Source organism: Sarcophilus harrisii, chromosome 1, assembly GCF_902635505.1.
Source record: "Sarcophilus harrisii chromosome 1, mSarHar1.11, whole genome shotgun sequence".
NCBI classification, from domain to species: domain Eukaryota; kingdom Metazoa; phylum Chordata; class Mammalia; order Dasyuromorphia; family Dasyuridae; genus Sarcophilus; species Sarcophilus harrisii.
In genome coordinates this window covers 662,559,473-662,572,616 of record NC_045426.1, presented here as the reverse complement: position 1 = coordinate 662,572,616, position 13,144 = coordinate 662,559,473, and the positions used below count along the sequence as shown (strand labels likewise).

At 51.1% G+C, this 13,144-nt stretch overlaps 2 protein-coding genes across 2 annotated transcripts in view; one reads left to right on the top strand and one right to left on the bottom strand.

Moving 5' to 3' along the window:
- POLR2E (RNA polymerase II subunit E) overlaps positions 1-5,747 on the top strand; it is a 30,136-nt gene extending 24,389 nt beyond the window's left edge. Inside the window, exon 8 of the mRNA XM_031948029.1 lies at positions 5,585-5,747. The gene's annotated coding sequence lies outside the window, so the exon portion shown is untranslated. The remainder of the gene's footprint in view (positions 1-5,584) is intronic.
- Positions 1-13,144, bottom strand: part of ARHGAP45 (Rho GTPase activating protein 45) — a 43,368-nt gene that overhangs the window by 5,503 nt on the left and 24,721 nt on the right. Inside the window, 11 exon segments of the mRNA XM_031948031.1 lie at positions 1,723-1,945; positions 5,669-5,895; positions 7,229-7,366; positions 7,949-8,137; positions 8,275-8,441; positions 8,905-9,006; positions 9,209-9,295; positions 9,413-9,528; positions 10,700-10,780; positions 10,782-10,873; positions 11,856-11,993. Of these exon segments, the coding sequence (XP_031803891.1) occupies positions 1,723-1,945; positions 5,669-5,895; positions 7,229-7,366; positions 7,949-8,137; positions 8,275-8,441; positions 8,905-9,006; positions 9,209-9,295; positions 9,413-9,528; positions 10,700-10,780; positions 10,782-10,873; positions 11,856-11,993 (1,560 nt within the window).

Genomic DNA, 13,144 nt, shown 5'->3' with positions numbered 1-13,144 from the left:
ATTATCAATCCCAATGAACACAAAATGATCAGATTCGATGTCTTTTTAATTGATCTTATTTACACTTAATTGCTTTTGTCTTGATAACCGCCTAAATCATGATTTTTTATCTCTGAACTTTGTTGAGAAATTCAGCTGTCCCTTAATGGGTTTAGAAATCCAGTTCTCTTATTAACCACTATTCTATTCCTGAGACAAAAAAACGTTAGCCTTGAAGAACATCTGTCTTGTTACCCAAAGACATCTGGTCCCCTAGCTCTTCCCCCTTGCAGGTGGCCCCAAGTAGTGAACGTTTCTTAGTCACGGGAGGGAAGGAGGGGCTCATTGCCAGCCCCATATTCCCAGTTCTTCACCAATCATCACTTGTTTCACATCCCTAAAAGGACACTTTTAAAAGGGCAGCCATTCCCTACCTTGGGTCTTAGTCAAGATCCTATTTCTTGATAAATTCATGCTTTCCTAATAAACTGACTGCTCAGAACTCTGTGCCTCTTGTTCAGCTGTTTTCTGTCATTTGAGACTCTCTGTGACCCCATTTGGGGTTTTCTTGGCAGAGACACTGCAGTAGTTTGCCATTTTCTTCTCCAGCTCATTCCACAGATGAGGAAACAAAAGGAGATTGGGGAAATGACTTTCTCAGGCTATTAAGGTTCTCAGGAGCCTTCCAGACTCCAGGCCCAGCGCTCTATCCACTGGGCCAACTAGTTGCTCCATCTGTGCCTTAAGCCATCCCATCCCCCAGGCAATTGGGGTTAAGTGACTTGCCCAGGGTCACACAGCTAGTTAGTATTAAGTGTCTGAGGCCAGATTTGAATTCAGGTCCTCCTGATATCAGAGCTGGCGCTCTCTCCACTACGCCACCTAGCTGTCCCCTACCTTAAATTTTTTAACGTTACAAATGAATGAGAAAAACTGAGGCTAAGAAGAACAAAAGAAGAAAGCAAGCAAGTATCCATTAAGTGGCTACTAAATGGCAGGACTTTGCAAATATTTCATTTGATCTTCACAATGACCCTGTGTAGGTAGGTGCTTTTATTATCACCCCCATTTTACAGGTGGGGAAACTGAGACAGGCCCAGGATCACCCAACTAAGTGTGGGTAATCCCACGCTGCGTGCAGGGTTGCGCTCTCCAAACATCCAGCACACCCCGGGGACGAGGTGGGAACGCAGAAGCTGAGGAAAGGGGGAGCTATGGCTTATATCTCTGGGCTGCCCACTGGGTCTGGGGCTCTGCTCTGTGCTTCTGGGGAGTTTTAGGGTCTAAGGAACTGATGAGATGGTATGGGGAGTCCTGAACTGAGAGCCACGAGTCCTGAATTCAAATACTCCTAGCTACCTGATCATGGAAACTCAGTCCTAACTCTCCTCAGTGTTTTCAGTCTCTTCACTTGCAAAATGAGAACCATGATGATATAGTTTACTTCTTGGGGTGATGGTGGGGAAAGCAAGTTATGAGTTTGATACTGCTACAGAAACGAGGATTTGGCTTTATTAATACTATGATGCATAATACGGATTCCTGCCGATAGGTAATGTGAATAAAGGTAATCTCGGTTTCTGTAGCACACGGGTAGCCGGTGTGTAATCTGTTCTACAGACAAAGCATCCAGGGACCCGTGTGACTCCTGGGGAAATCTTCAGTCCAGCTGCATCCCTCCATGGAGCTGGCCATGGTGGGTAGGCTCAATGTCGGTCAAGGGACTGCCTCTTGCACACCTACCTCACTGTCGGGGCTCTCCTCCTGCACCTCCCCAGCAGGGATCTCAAAGATCACATTGTAGTGGGATATGAGGGTCTCCACAATGCGGGCCTGGTGGGGGTAGTCCACCAGGGAGGAGAGAGACACAGTGGCCTCGGTGGGCCGGGGGCGTAGGAGGGTGGGCCCAAAGACAATGCCCAGGTTGCCAGGAGTCATCTTGTTGTCCTGCTCCACCTCCACAATCCTGCCCGGGGAGAAGAGAACATGAATAGAAGTGGTGTATCAACTGTCCTTCAGGTGTACCTGTGGAATCCTAGAGAACAGACTCGAAAACGAGGGGAAACAACAAACAACTTCAAGTAAAGTCACAGGATATGAAGTAAACCATCATGAGTCAGCATTTCTACAGATCATGGACAAAGCTAGAAAGAGAAATCCCATTTAAAATAACTGCAGACAACAGAAAATATTTGGGAGTCTACATGCTGAGACAAACCAGGAACTACGAACAAAATTCAAAAACACTTTTCACACAAATAACTGGAAAATATCAATCGCTCATGGGGAGGCTGAGCCAAAAAATGACAGTTCTAACTAATTTATCTATTCAATGCCATCCCAATGAAACTACCAAAAAATTCTTTTATAAAGCTAGGAAATTCATCTGGAAGAGCAAAAGTTCAAGAATATTAAGGGAATCAATGAAAAAAAAAAAGCAAACAAAATGGCTTAAAGATCTTCAAGTATAAAGTAGTAATCACTAAAACAAACTGGCTAAGAAATATAGTGATGAGGGGCAGCTAGATGGTGCAGTAGATAGAGCACCAGCCCTGAAATCAGGGTGCAAGTTCAAATCTGGTCTCAGACACTTAATACTTCCTAGCTGTGGGACACACGTGTGTGTGTGTTTGCTGAGGCAGTTGGGCAAGTCACTTAAACCCAACTGCCTCAGCAAAAAAAAAAAAAAAGAAAAATTATACATATAGTGATGGCTCACTGGAATAAATACACAATACACAGTAGTATATAGTAATCCAGTGTTCTGACAAACACAAAGACCCAAGCTTTTGGAACAAGAAATCACTATGTGACAAAACAGGAAAATGGTTTTGGCAGAATGTAGGTATGGACCCATACCATATACCATGATATGGTCAAAATGGGTACATGATTGAGATATAAAGGGCAATGCCATAAGCAAATTAGGGAAGCACAGAATATATTACTTGTCAGATCTATGGATAAGGGAAGAAATTAGAACCAAAAATGAGGTGACAGAACATTCTGAAATATAAAATGATAATTTTAATTATATTAAAAAGGTTTTGCATAAACAAAGCCAATGCAACAAAAATTAAAAGAAAGCAGAGAGCTGGGGAGAAGGGGAAATTTATACCAAATATCTCTGATAAAAAGCCTCATTTCTCAAATATATAGATAAACTGAGTCAAATTTATAAAAGTCATTGGACAGGGAGGTGGTACAGTAGATAGAGCACTAGTCTTGAATTCAGGAGGACCTCAGTTCAAATTAGGTCTCAGACACTTGACTCTTACTAGCTGTGTGATCCTGGGCAACTCACTTAACCCCAATTGCCTCACTCCTTCTCCAGAAAAAGACTGCAAATCATTCCCCCATTGATAAATAGTGAAAGGATATAAACAAGCAGTTTTCAGAAGAAGAAATCAAAGCTATCTATAATCATGTTAAAAAAAAAAAAAAAAAAAAAAAGGTGCTCTAAATCACCATTGGTTAGAGAAATGCAAATTAACACTCTGAAGTACCATCTCACCCTTATCAGATTGACTATTATAACAGAAAAGGAAAATTATCAATGTTGGAGGGGACATGTGCTAGAATCATTACAAGCTGTTAACTCATTAGAGTTGATAAAGACAATAGCATGGTTCAATATGATTGATCTGATCCTATGAGGAGATGTTATGGGCCAGAACTTGAAACAAGGTGATAACTCAAGGGAGATGTTAGAATCCTAGTGTCAACTGGATGGAATAGATACAATGCTTATTGGTTCACACCTTAGAGTGATTCCTTACAAAGTGATGTCAGTTGCCTAATTTAGCATGGTACTTAGCAAATTCTCTAACTCACTAATGTATTTAAGTACTCATTGAAGTTCACAAGTATGGGAGATTAACAAAGTTAACTTTGTAACTTTGTGAATTCACACCTCCCTTAATCCCTCCCTCAGAGGAGGAGTCAACCTTTAAGAGATCATAAATAAGAAGCTGACAGAGGCTCAGTCAGTCAGTTAGTTCGGAACATTGCCAGAAGTCAGAGAGGAGCACTCTGGGAGATACAGAAGCCCCCAAGCCCACTCTCGGAGGTGGAGTCAGATTCATTCCATCTTCCACCTTTGTGCTGGCTGGAGGCTGAAGAAAGCAGAGGCAGAAGCAAAGGACAAAGCTGCAAGAGCTCTTGGAGAAATAAGCGTTTGGATTTTATCAGCTGGCTGTATTTGAGGTGATTATCTCTTATTACTTTTAACTGAAACTAAGGCTGCCTCCAGAAAACCTCCTCTGAGAAACCTGCTCCCAGAGAACCATTATTATATTTTAAAGAAGAGAACACCACAGATATGCACTGTTGGTGGAATTGTGAACTAATCCAAATATTCTGGAGAGTAATTTGGAACTATAACCATGCATAATACCCAGTAATACTACTACTAAGGCTGACTCCAAAGAGATCAAAGGAAAAGGAAAAAGGCCTTAATGTAAAACATTGATAGCAGTGCTATTTGAGGTGGCAAAGAACTGGAAATCAATGGGATGCCCATCAACTTGGGGAATGGCTGAACCAAATGTGGTATATGCTTATGCTGGAATACTACTGTGTTATAAGAAATGACAAGAACAGGATGGTTTTAGAAAAACCTGGAGAGATTTATATGAACTGATATAAAGTGAACAGAACCAGGAGACCATCACAACAATAATACTGTACAATAATCAATTGTGAATGACTTAGCTATTCTTAGCAATACAAAGATTCAAGCTAATTTCAAAAGACTCAGGATGAAAAAATGCTATTCATCTTCAAAGACAGAACTGATGAAGTTTGACTGGAGATCAAAGAATATTTTATTTTACTCCTATTTTTGTGTTTGTATTTTGGAGGAGGGAGGTTCTGTGTTTTATTTCACGGCCTAAAATTGTTTTTCATGACTGTAGATGTAAAATCTGTATCAAATTTCTTGCCTTCTCAATGAGGGGGGGAAGAAAGGAAAAATGGGAAAGAACTAGGAACTCAAAATTTTAAAAAAGAGACTATATCACACTTTTTTAAACATGTAAGTGAAAAAAACATACCAAATTTTTAAAAATGATAGTATTGTACAGGTTCCATAACAATTTAAAGGTTGTGTTGTATTTTCTGCACGATCACCCGGGGAAGGGACTATTAGGGTTTGTCAAGAGCTTTACCTTGCATTAGTTGATATGATACTTTCACAGCAATCCTACTGCTAGAGGCCTGGTACTAGAGCTACAGTGATTATCAGATCTCCATTTTACAGATGTGGAAAGACCTACCCAGGGTCTTTTTTCCAATAATTTACCCAAGATAAATCAATAAAGATTCAAAATTGAATAATTGATACACTAACAACAACATTACAAAGACAAATAGCTTGACTAAAAGACTTAACTTTGACCCATCCAATGACCAAAGGATTTGTGAGCCTTTGCACCAAAGGACTGGATAACAGACTTGGCCAAAGGGGTAATTTGTCTTGCTTGACTATGAATATTTATCATAGTGGGGTTTTCCCCCCTTTTTTTCACTGGGACAGAGGGGAAGTGAGTGGAAAAAAAAAAAAAAACAAAAGACTTTTATCAATTTAAAAAAACATTCTCAACAGAGTCACAGCCCAAATGTCCTGCCTACGAGTCTGCCCTCCCTTCTTCCCTCTGGACAGCTGGATGGCCCCTGCCTGACTCCTCACCTCCGAAGATGGCGAATGAGGTATTTGAGCGTGGCTTTGTTCTCCGGGGGCAGCTCCTTTAACAGGTCCCGGAGCCTGCTTATCATGGCTTCTGTATCCTGCTCCTTGTCTCTGTCGGATTCAGTTCGGCCCCGACTCGCTTTGGCTTCTGCCTCAGCCTGAAGGCTCTCTTTGGCCAACCCCATGAGTTCATGATAGAGGCGGAATGAAAGGATCGGCTCGGGCAGCTGTGGGGGACCAGAGAGGTGTGAGGGTCTGGGGGCCAGTTCCCACCACCCCCCTTCCTCATCTGCCTTTTCTAGCACCTCAAGGATCAGAAGGCATTTTCCCCACAGGACTATTAGAGCTGTTTTACAGATGTGGAAACTGAGGCTCACAAAGGAATCGGCACCTGCCTCTGGTCCGAGAACCTCTAGGTTCCAGGGCCAGGATCTGCAGCTCCCATGCCTACTGACTCCACATTCAGCTGGTTCTACCTCATCACCACAATATTTCTCAATAACTATGGTTCCCTTACTCTATAGCAGATTAAATGTCACAAACAGCCTCCTTATAAGTTGTGACCATGAAAGGCTCCTTATCCATAAGGCCCTAAGGGAACTGGAGTCTGGAGGCCAATGTGTCTAGCCCCTAAAAGCATTGGAGCTAGGATCTGAATCCACTCCTGATTCAAAACCAGTGCTTTCCCTGGTGCACCAGAGGGCCTGGCAATTCAGCAAGAAGGGAGCAACTCGTGGGCCCCCACAGTGGGCAAGGCCTCCGGGTCTTGGGTCCTGCCCCACGCCTCCGACATGAAACATCTGGCCTGGACGCCCACTCAAAAAGGCTCCCTCTCTAAACTAAATTCCTAAAAAACTCCAGAAGCCCAAGTGTCAGAAGGAACCCTTGTGGACATCTGGTCAGAATTCCTTTTAGAGTGGCTGGTCATCCAGCCTCTTCCTGCAAATCCCCCTTGCTTCCCACCCAGGGCCGCCCCAAACTTTAGGACGGCTCTCACACAGCCTCCATCTGGCTCTGAATCGACTGAATTGTTCTATTATCTTGTCCACAAATGGTCTGTTGAGCCATCAGTGACTGATGTAAAAACAAAAAGGAGAAATAACTTTTTTTAAAAAAGTTCTGTTGAGACAGCTAGGTGGTTCTGAAGTGGGGAGGTCAGGAGTTCGAAGTCAGCCTCAGACAGAATTTGGGCAGACTAGCTGGGCAAGTCTCTCAACCTCAAATGCCCTTCCTAGTCACCCCCAAAAAATGGAGAAAAAAAAAGGAAAAAAGTCTTCAAGTACAGAGATATCCTAAGACATCCTTTCTCCACCCCCTATCCTCACCCTGCCAAGACCGCTCTCAGACTACTGAATTCCTCCCAATCTACTCTTGGGGGGCTCTTTGAGACACAGGAAGTTAGCTGGGGGAGGTTCCCACACGAGGCCTAAAGATGGGTGAGTTTGTGGAGGTCACCAGTTTGGGGATGAGGTGACTGGGTGGCTCTGAAGCGGCAGAGGCCCGTGTGTCTGAGGAAGCTCCAGGGAGTCCTGGGGAACAGACCTGGCCAAGGAGGCTCACCTGCCGCAGGTAGAGTTTCAGGACGTTGCTGATGTCGTGCGGGGAGGCCTGGGACAGCTCCACCAGCTCCTTGCCATTCTCAAATGCCTGGCAGAGTTTCTCCACACGGGTCTTGACGCCATTGACCCGGTAGATTCCCTGTGTGGGCCAGAACACAGAAGGTCAGAAGCCCAGAGACCTCTCCCCCAGAGCGCTTTGGACCAGGGCAAGGCAGGCAGCAGGAGCCCAAGCATCGAAGTCCAAGGAACCAAGTTTGGGTCCCCAGCCCTGGTCAAGCAGCTCAGGTTTCTATGAGCTAAGGGTCCCAGCAACCACATGAGAGAGTCCACCCAAGTTGGATTATCCCCATTTTACAGATGGAGAATCTGAGGCCGGAAGGGGAAACAGCAGGGCCATCATCAGTGGGAACGGGCAAGTGGTAGGACTGAGGATTCACACCCGTGGGTCCTGACTCAGTCCCACACTCAGGAACACGGCCAGACCCCCAAGTGACCTCCTCTGACGCCTTCCTCACCATCATAGACGCCAAGGGGGACTAAGCCCTTCCTCGGGCAGGGGTATTAAGTCAGAGGACAGACACCACCCCTTCCTGAAGGGGAAGGTCCAGCACCCTGGCCCCCAGTGCCCTGAGCCCCCAGAGTCCAGCCCCCTGGCCCCCCGTCCCCAGAAACCAGGCCCTCAGCACTCTAAGCCCCCCGAGCCCCCAGCCCCAGGCGTCACCTTGGTCCTGAGCGCCCGCCGCTCGATTTCAGCCAGACACTTTTTGATGATGAAAGGGACGCCGTCGCTGGTGCCCTGGGCTGCCTTCTGAAAATCCTGTCCGAACAGCTGGAGCTTTCCCTGGAGCTTCTTGTGGCCGCACTGGATGGCCAGCGTCTCCAGACATTTCTTGTGGCATGCCAGGCAGCACTGTGGAGGAAGCAGGGGGTCTGAGCAGCAAGGCAGAGCCTTGGAAGGGGAGGGGGTCTCCCCGCCAGCCCCGGACCCACCCCCGGGCCCAGTCCTCCCTAGGGGAAAGCCACCCTACTCCCAGCGGACCCCCTCACCTCCTCGCACTCAGCTCCCTGGAAGTAGACGTAGCTATTGCATTCACGACACTTGGAAGGAGTGCGCAGCTTTCGAAGCCGGTGGGTCTGCGCTGCCTTGGAGAGCCCCACGTTTCGGAAGGGGCCGGTGGGTACCGGGATCTCGGGGGCAATGCCATTGAGGTCTGCTGAGGGGGCCCAAGGCAAGTCAGCACCTCAGACCCCCAGGCTCCAACTCCGTGCCACACAACGCGAGACTTGCCTTGTAGGCAGAGATAGTGCCCAGAAGAGTGCCCGGCACACAGCGGGCACTCAATAACTGCTTGTCTAACTGAGCTAAAGCTGCTGCTATGGCCACATCGCCATTTCCTCATGGCCTGCTCTATGCCCTCCGGATGGCAGATGAGGAGCCCATTTGGCCGGAGTCACCTACAGCCACTAAGTCTCAAACCTGGGCCTCCTGATCCTGGGGGGTGGGGGGGGGTGGGGGTCTGTCACTGAAGTGCACTGGGATAGAACTGCTGGCACCTTCCTGGAGGGACGCCCGCTCTGAGGAGAGCCTGGGGCCCCTGGCCAGGCTAAGGGCCTGCCCGGGGAGGAAATCCCCGTTCCCAAGCTGGCCCCCGGGGCAGCGGGCAGGGCCCCACGTACTCTGTTCGAAGGCGGAGGCGTGGCCCTCCTTGTCGGCTAGCTCCTCGCTGGACGACATGGTGCCGCTGGAGGAGGTCCGCTCCATCTTTTGGAAGTCCCCTGCTGGGAAACACCCCGCCCGGGGGCCACATTACCCACGGGGCACGATGGGGGGCTCCAGGAGACAGGCCCGGGACACAGGGGGTGGGGCGGTGCGGTCAGGTGCAAGGGGCTTCCAGGGCCATCACAGAGACCCCATCCTGCCTCCCAGAGCCCTTCAGAGAGGGAAGAGATTCTGAGAAAAGTCCTCAGAAACCCATGTTACCTGCACCATTGGCGCTGGGGTCCAAGCTGCTATCAGAGTCTGTCATAGAGATGGGCCATGACTTATGGACCTGATGGCCCCGTCCACCTGGAGAGGAGCCACGTCCGTCAGGGGCTGTGGGCCCACACCGGGCCCTGCCCCCCCAGCACGACCGCAGGAACCTGACCCTGAGGGAGCCCATGTCGGACCCAGGCCCAGACTCACCCCGCCGCTCCTTGGGCACCGCTCCTCCCTCGGAGCCCGCAACTGTGCTCCCCTCCGTGCTGCCGCTCGACTCATTGGTCGTGAAGCTGGATTTCCGCGCCCGGACTAGGGGTGACCTAAACAGAGAACGTAAAAGGGGAAACATTCGGGGGGGGCTCAGACAGTGACCTCAGAGCCCGGAACAGAGTGTGTCGGGGCTGAAAAAGACCTCGGAATCTAGAATGTTGGGGCTGGCAGCGAGCTTAGAATCGGGCTGAGCGGGGAGGGACCTCTGAGCTCATAAAGCGCCGTCCCTTCTCCCTTATCAGAAGGGGGGAACTGAGGCCCAAAGGGACGTCACTGTCCTGGAAAATAGCAAGTCCGCCACGTGGGGCCTGGAAGGCTGGCGCACCCCCACGGAGACGGAGAACGGCACCTGGGCGACGGTCCCGGGGTGAGCCTGTGCTGCGCTCCCTGCGCTTAAGAATATCAGGCTCAGTCTCTGCCACAGGGAGCCAAATAATGCGGCTGGGGGAGGGGCGGCGGCCGTCTGAGGGGCTGTCCTGGGCCTGGGGCAAGGTGGGGGGGGGGGGGGACCCAAGCGCCTCCAAGTCCATCGCCATGTTTGCTGAAAAGCCACAGCCCGGCCCGAGAGCCCTCTGCTCCCCCCGACGCTCCTCACGCCTGTGGGGGCCGGACTGGCAGGAATGGCAGCACAGGCATCAAGACAGCCGGAATGCAGAGCTGGAGTCGGGGGGCCCAGGGTGAATCCTGCCTCAACAGAGGGACCATCCTGGGCTGACAAGTCACTTAAAAATCTCCCTCCCTGGGGCAGCCAGGGAACGCAGGGGAGAGAGCAGCAGCCCCGGAGTCAGGGGGCCCGAGTTCCAATCTGGCCTCAGACACAGACACTTCCTGGCTGTGGGATCCTGACAAGTCCCTGAACCCCGACTGCCTCAGGAAAAAAGTACCCAACCAACAAATAAATAAATACACTCCCTCATCTGTAAGATGGAGAAAACCGCTGCATCCCCCGCTGAGTGGTCGTGAGGGTCAAGTGGACTAACGGGCATGACGCAATCACTACAGAGTGCCAGCTCCGCTACCAAAGAGACCCCCGCCTCTGTTTGGTCGTCACACACCCGGCGGCGCGAGTTCTCGCCAGGCTTTCGTTCGGACGGCTTTAGCCGATGTCCCTGCTGCCCTCAATCCCTAGCCGTGTCGAGTGCAAGGCTGGGGATGCCGGGCGGTGGAAGCCCGGACCAGTGGGTACCCATGGGTGGGGGGCCGGGGGAGAGCGGGACCTACCAGGTGTTGTGAGACACGTAGGGCTCGAAATCGAATGCGGTCCGGGTCACGCGCCTCAGCTGCCGACGGGAGGCGTATTCTGCCCGGTGAGGCTTGTTGCTCGCACATGGTCTGGAAGTAGACGGGCAGCGGGGCCGTCTGCATGTGCATGGTCTGGTAGTAGGAGATGGTGGCCTGCAGGGTCAGAACGGGCAAGGTAAGGGGGGCCGGGCAACCCTTCCTCAAGGGCCTGAAGAGCGCTAAGCCCCGGGTTCCGAGCGCTGCCCCAGGCTCAGCTGGGCCTGAAGAGCAAATGCTGATCAGTGGGAGCAAGGGAACGGCATTTACAGGGCGCCGAAGACTGCCAGGCTAAGGCTCCTTCGGGGATGCTTGGACAGAGAGAGGCAGAGACCAGCCAAGAAACAGTGCTTGGGCACGGCGGGAGCCAAGGCCTCCCTTCCCCACAGCTTCCCACATCCTGCCCATTGGGGGACCCTTTTTTTTTTTTCTATTTTCCCAAAGAGAGGAGTCTCCCCTCCTGGATTCTGCCCTCCTCTCTTCCCTGACTCCCCATCCTGCCTCTCCAGATGCCTGCTCGACGCCCCACAGGGACACTGTCACAGCCCCCAAACTCACAAGCAGCTGAACTAGCCGTCTCTGCTCCTAAATCTACTGCCTTCCAGCTGTTTGTTCCTGCAGTTCCTTATTCCTGCTAATTTGGCCCTCACTGGGGGTCGTTAGGCTAATTCTGCCCTCCTGGCCTCCAATCCGTTCTCTCGCCTCCACTCTCACCCCCCCCCCCCAGATCTTCACCAGGACCACTGCAAAGGTGTCCCACGGGGTCTCCCTTCCCGCCCACTCTACCTGCTCAGTCACACCGCTGCCCCCGGAGCCCCCTATTCCTGCTGGGACAAACGCCTGACATTTAGGGCCCTTATCATCCTGCCTCCCAATGGACATGTCCACGTCACTCCCTCCACACTTTGTTCTGGCCAAACTGAACTCTCAGCTACTCCCCGGGCTCCGGCTCCACCTCCCACCGATGGCAGCATCTGCCTGAGGAGCCCCCCAGCTGGCCTGGCCCACCCTCTGCCATCCCCGCTGCCCAGGACCCTCGGCTGCCGTGGCTCCGGCCCCAGGAGGGGCTCGCCGCTCCACCAGCGCCGCCAGGACTCACCGACTTAATGATCTGGTCGCTCTGCTTTATGACCTCCTGGATCTGGCGCAGAGAGTTCACCTTCACGTCCTCTAGCTCCTGCTTCTGCGTCTTTGCGTCGGCGATGCAGGTGCGGTACGTGGCCATGGCCTCCTCTGCCTGGGGAGATGCAGAACTGCTGCTCCACATCCCGCAGGGGCCAGACCCGGCTCATCCCCCTCAGAAAAGCCGGGCCCACCCTCTGAAGCCGCAGGGCCCCCAGTGGGTCTGTCAGGGAATCACAAGGGGAAAGGACCCACACGTGCCAGGAGGTTGTGGAGGCCAGCAAGTGGGGATGGCTGAATAAACTAGGGCACGCAAGAATGATGGAACCCTATGTTCAATAAAAAACGATGAACAGACTGATTTCAGAAAGGCCTGGAAAGATATCCATGAACTCATGCTGACTGAAATAAGCAGAACCAGGAAAACACAGCAAAAGCAAAGCTGCGCGATGATCAACCCTGACAGACTGGGTTCCTCCCGGTGGTTGAGTGACCCAGGCAATCCCAAGAGGCTTTGGATGGAAAATGCTAATCGCACCCAGAGAGAGACCAGACGTAAACCAGGCTATGTTCATTTTTTCTTCTGTTTTTCCCCTTTATTCTGACTTTTCTCTCCAAACATGATGCATATGTAAATATGTAAAAATGAATGTATGTGTATTAAAAAAATGTTGTTTTACATGTAACTAGGAAGAAAAAGAGGAGGAAGGAAAGAAGGAAGGAGGGGAAGGGAGGGAGGGGAGAGGGAAGAAGGGAAGGAAGAAGGGAAGAAAGAAAAGCTCTTTCCGGTCTCTTCACTAGGCACACTCATACACTGTGTGACGAGCCTCTAACCCATCTTCCTGACTCCTTCTCTGCTACTCCTGGTGCCTCTCAAAGATCCCAGTGAGCCGGGGGCGGCTCAGGCCAGGAAACCCCATGGACACCGAGGCCATCTCTTCTGCAGCTTAGAACAGGTTTTACCGCACTCACTATCAACCAAGCGGGAACCCGAGCTCGGGTCTTACTGACAAGTGCGACATCTGGAACACGGCAGTCGCGGATTCAGCACTTGCCAATAGACGGGAGCCTGAGGCTTCCAGCCACCGTTGCCAGCTCTGATCCCAACGGGCAGGCTGGGCTCCCTCCCCAGCCCCCCGCCCCAGCCTTCTCTTCTCACCCCTAGCTCCCCTCTGGGGCCCAAAGGGAAGGAGGGGGGGGGGTCGGGGAAACCCGCCCCCTCCTCTCTGGGGGCTCTGGGTGCCCCCGTGCCCCCTCCTCTCCTGG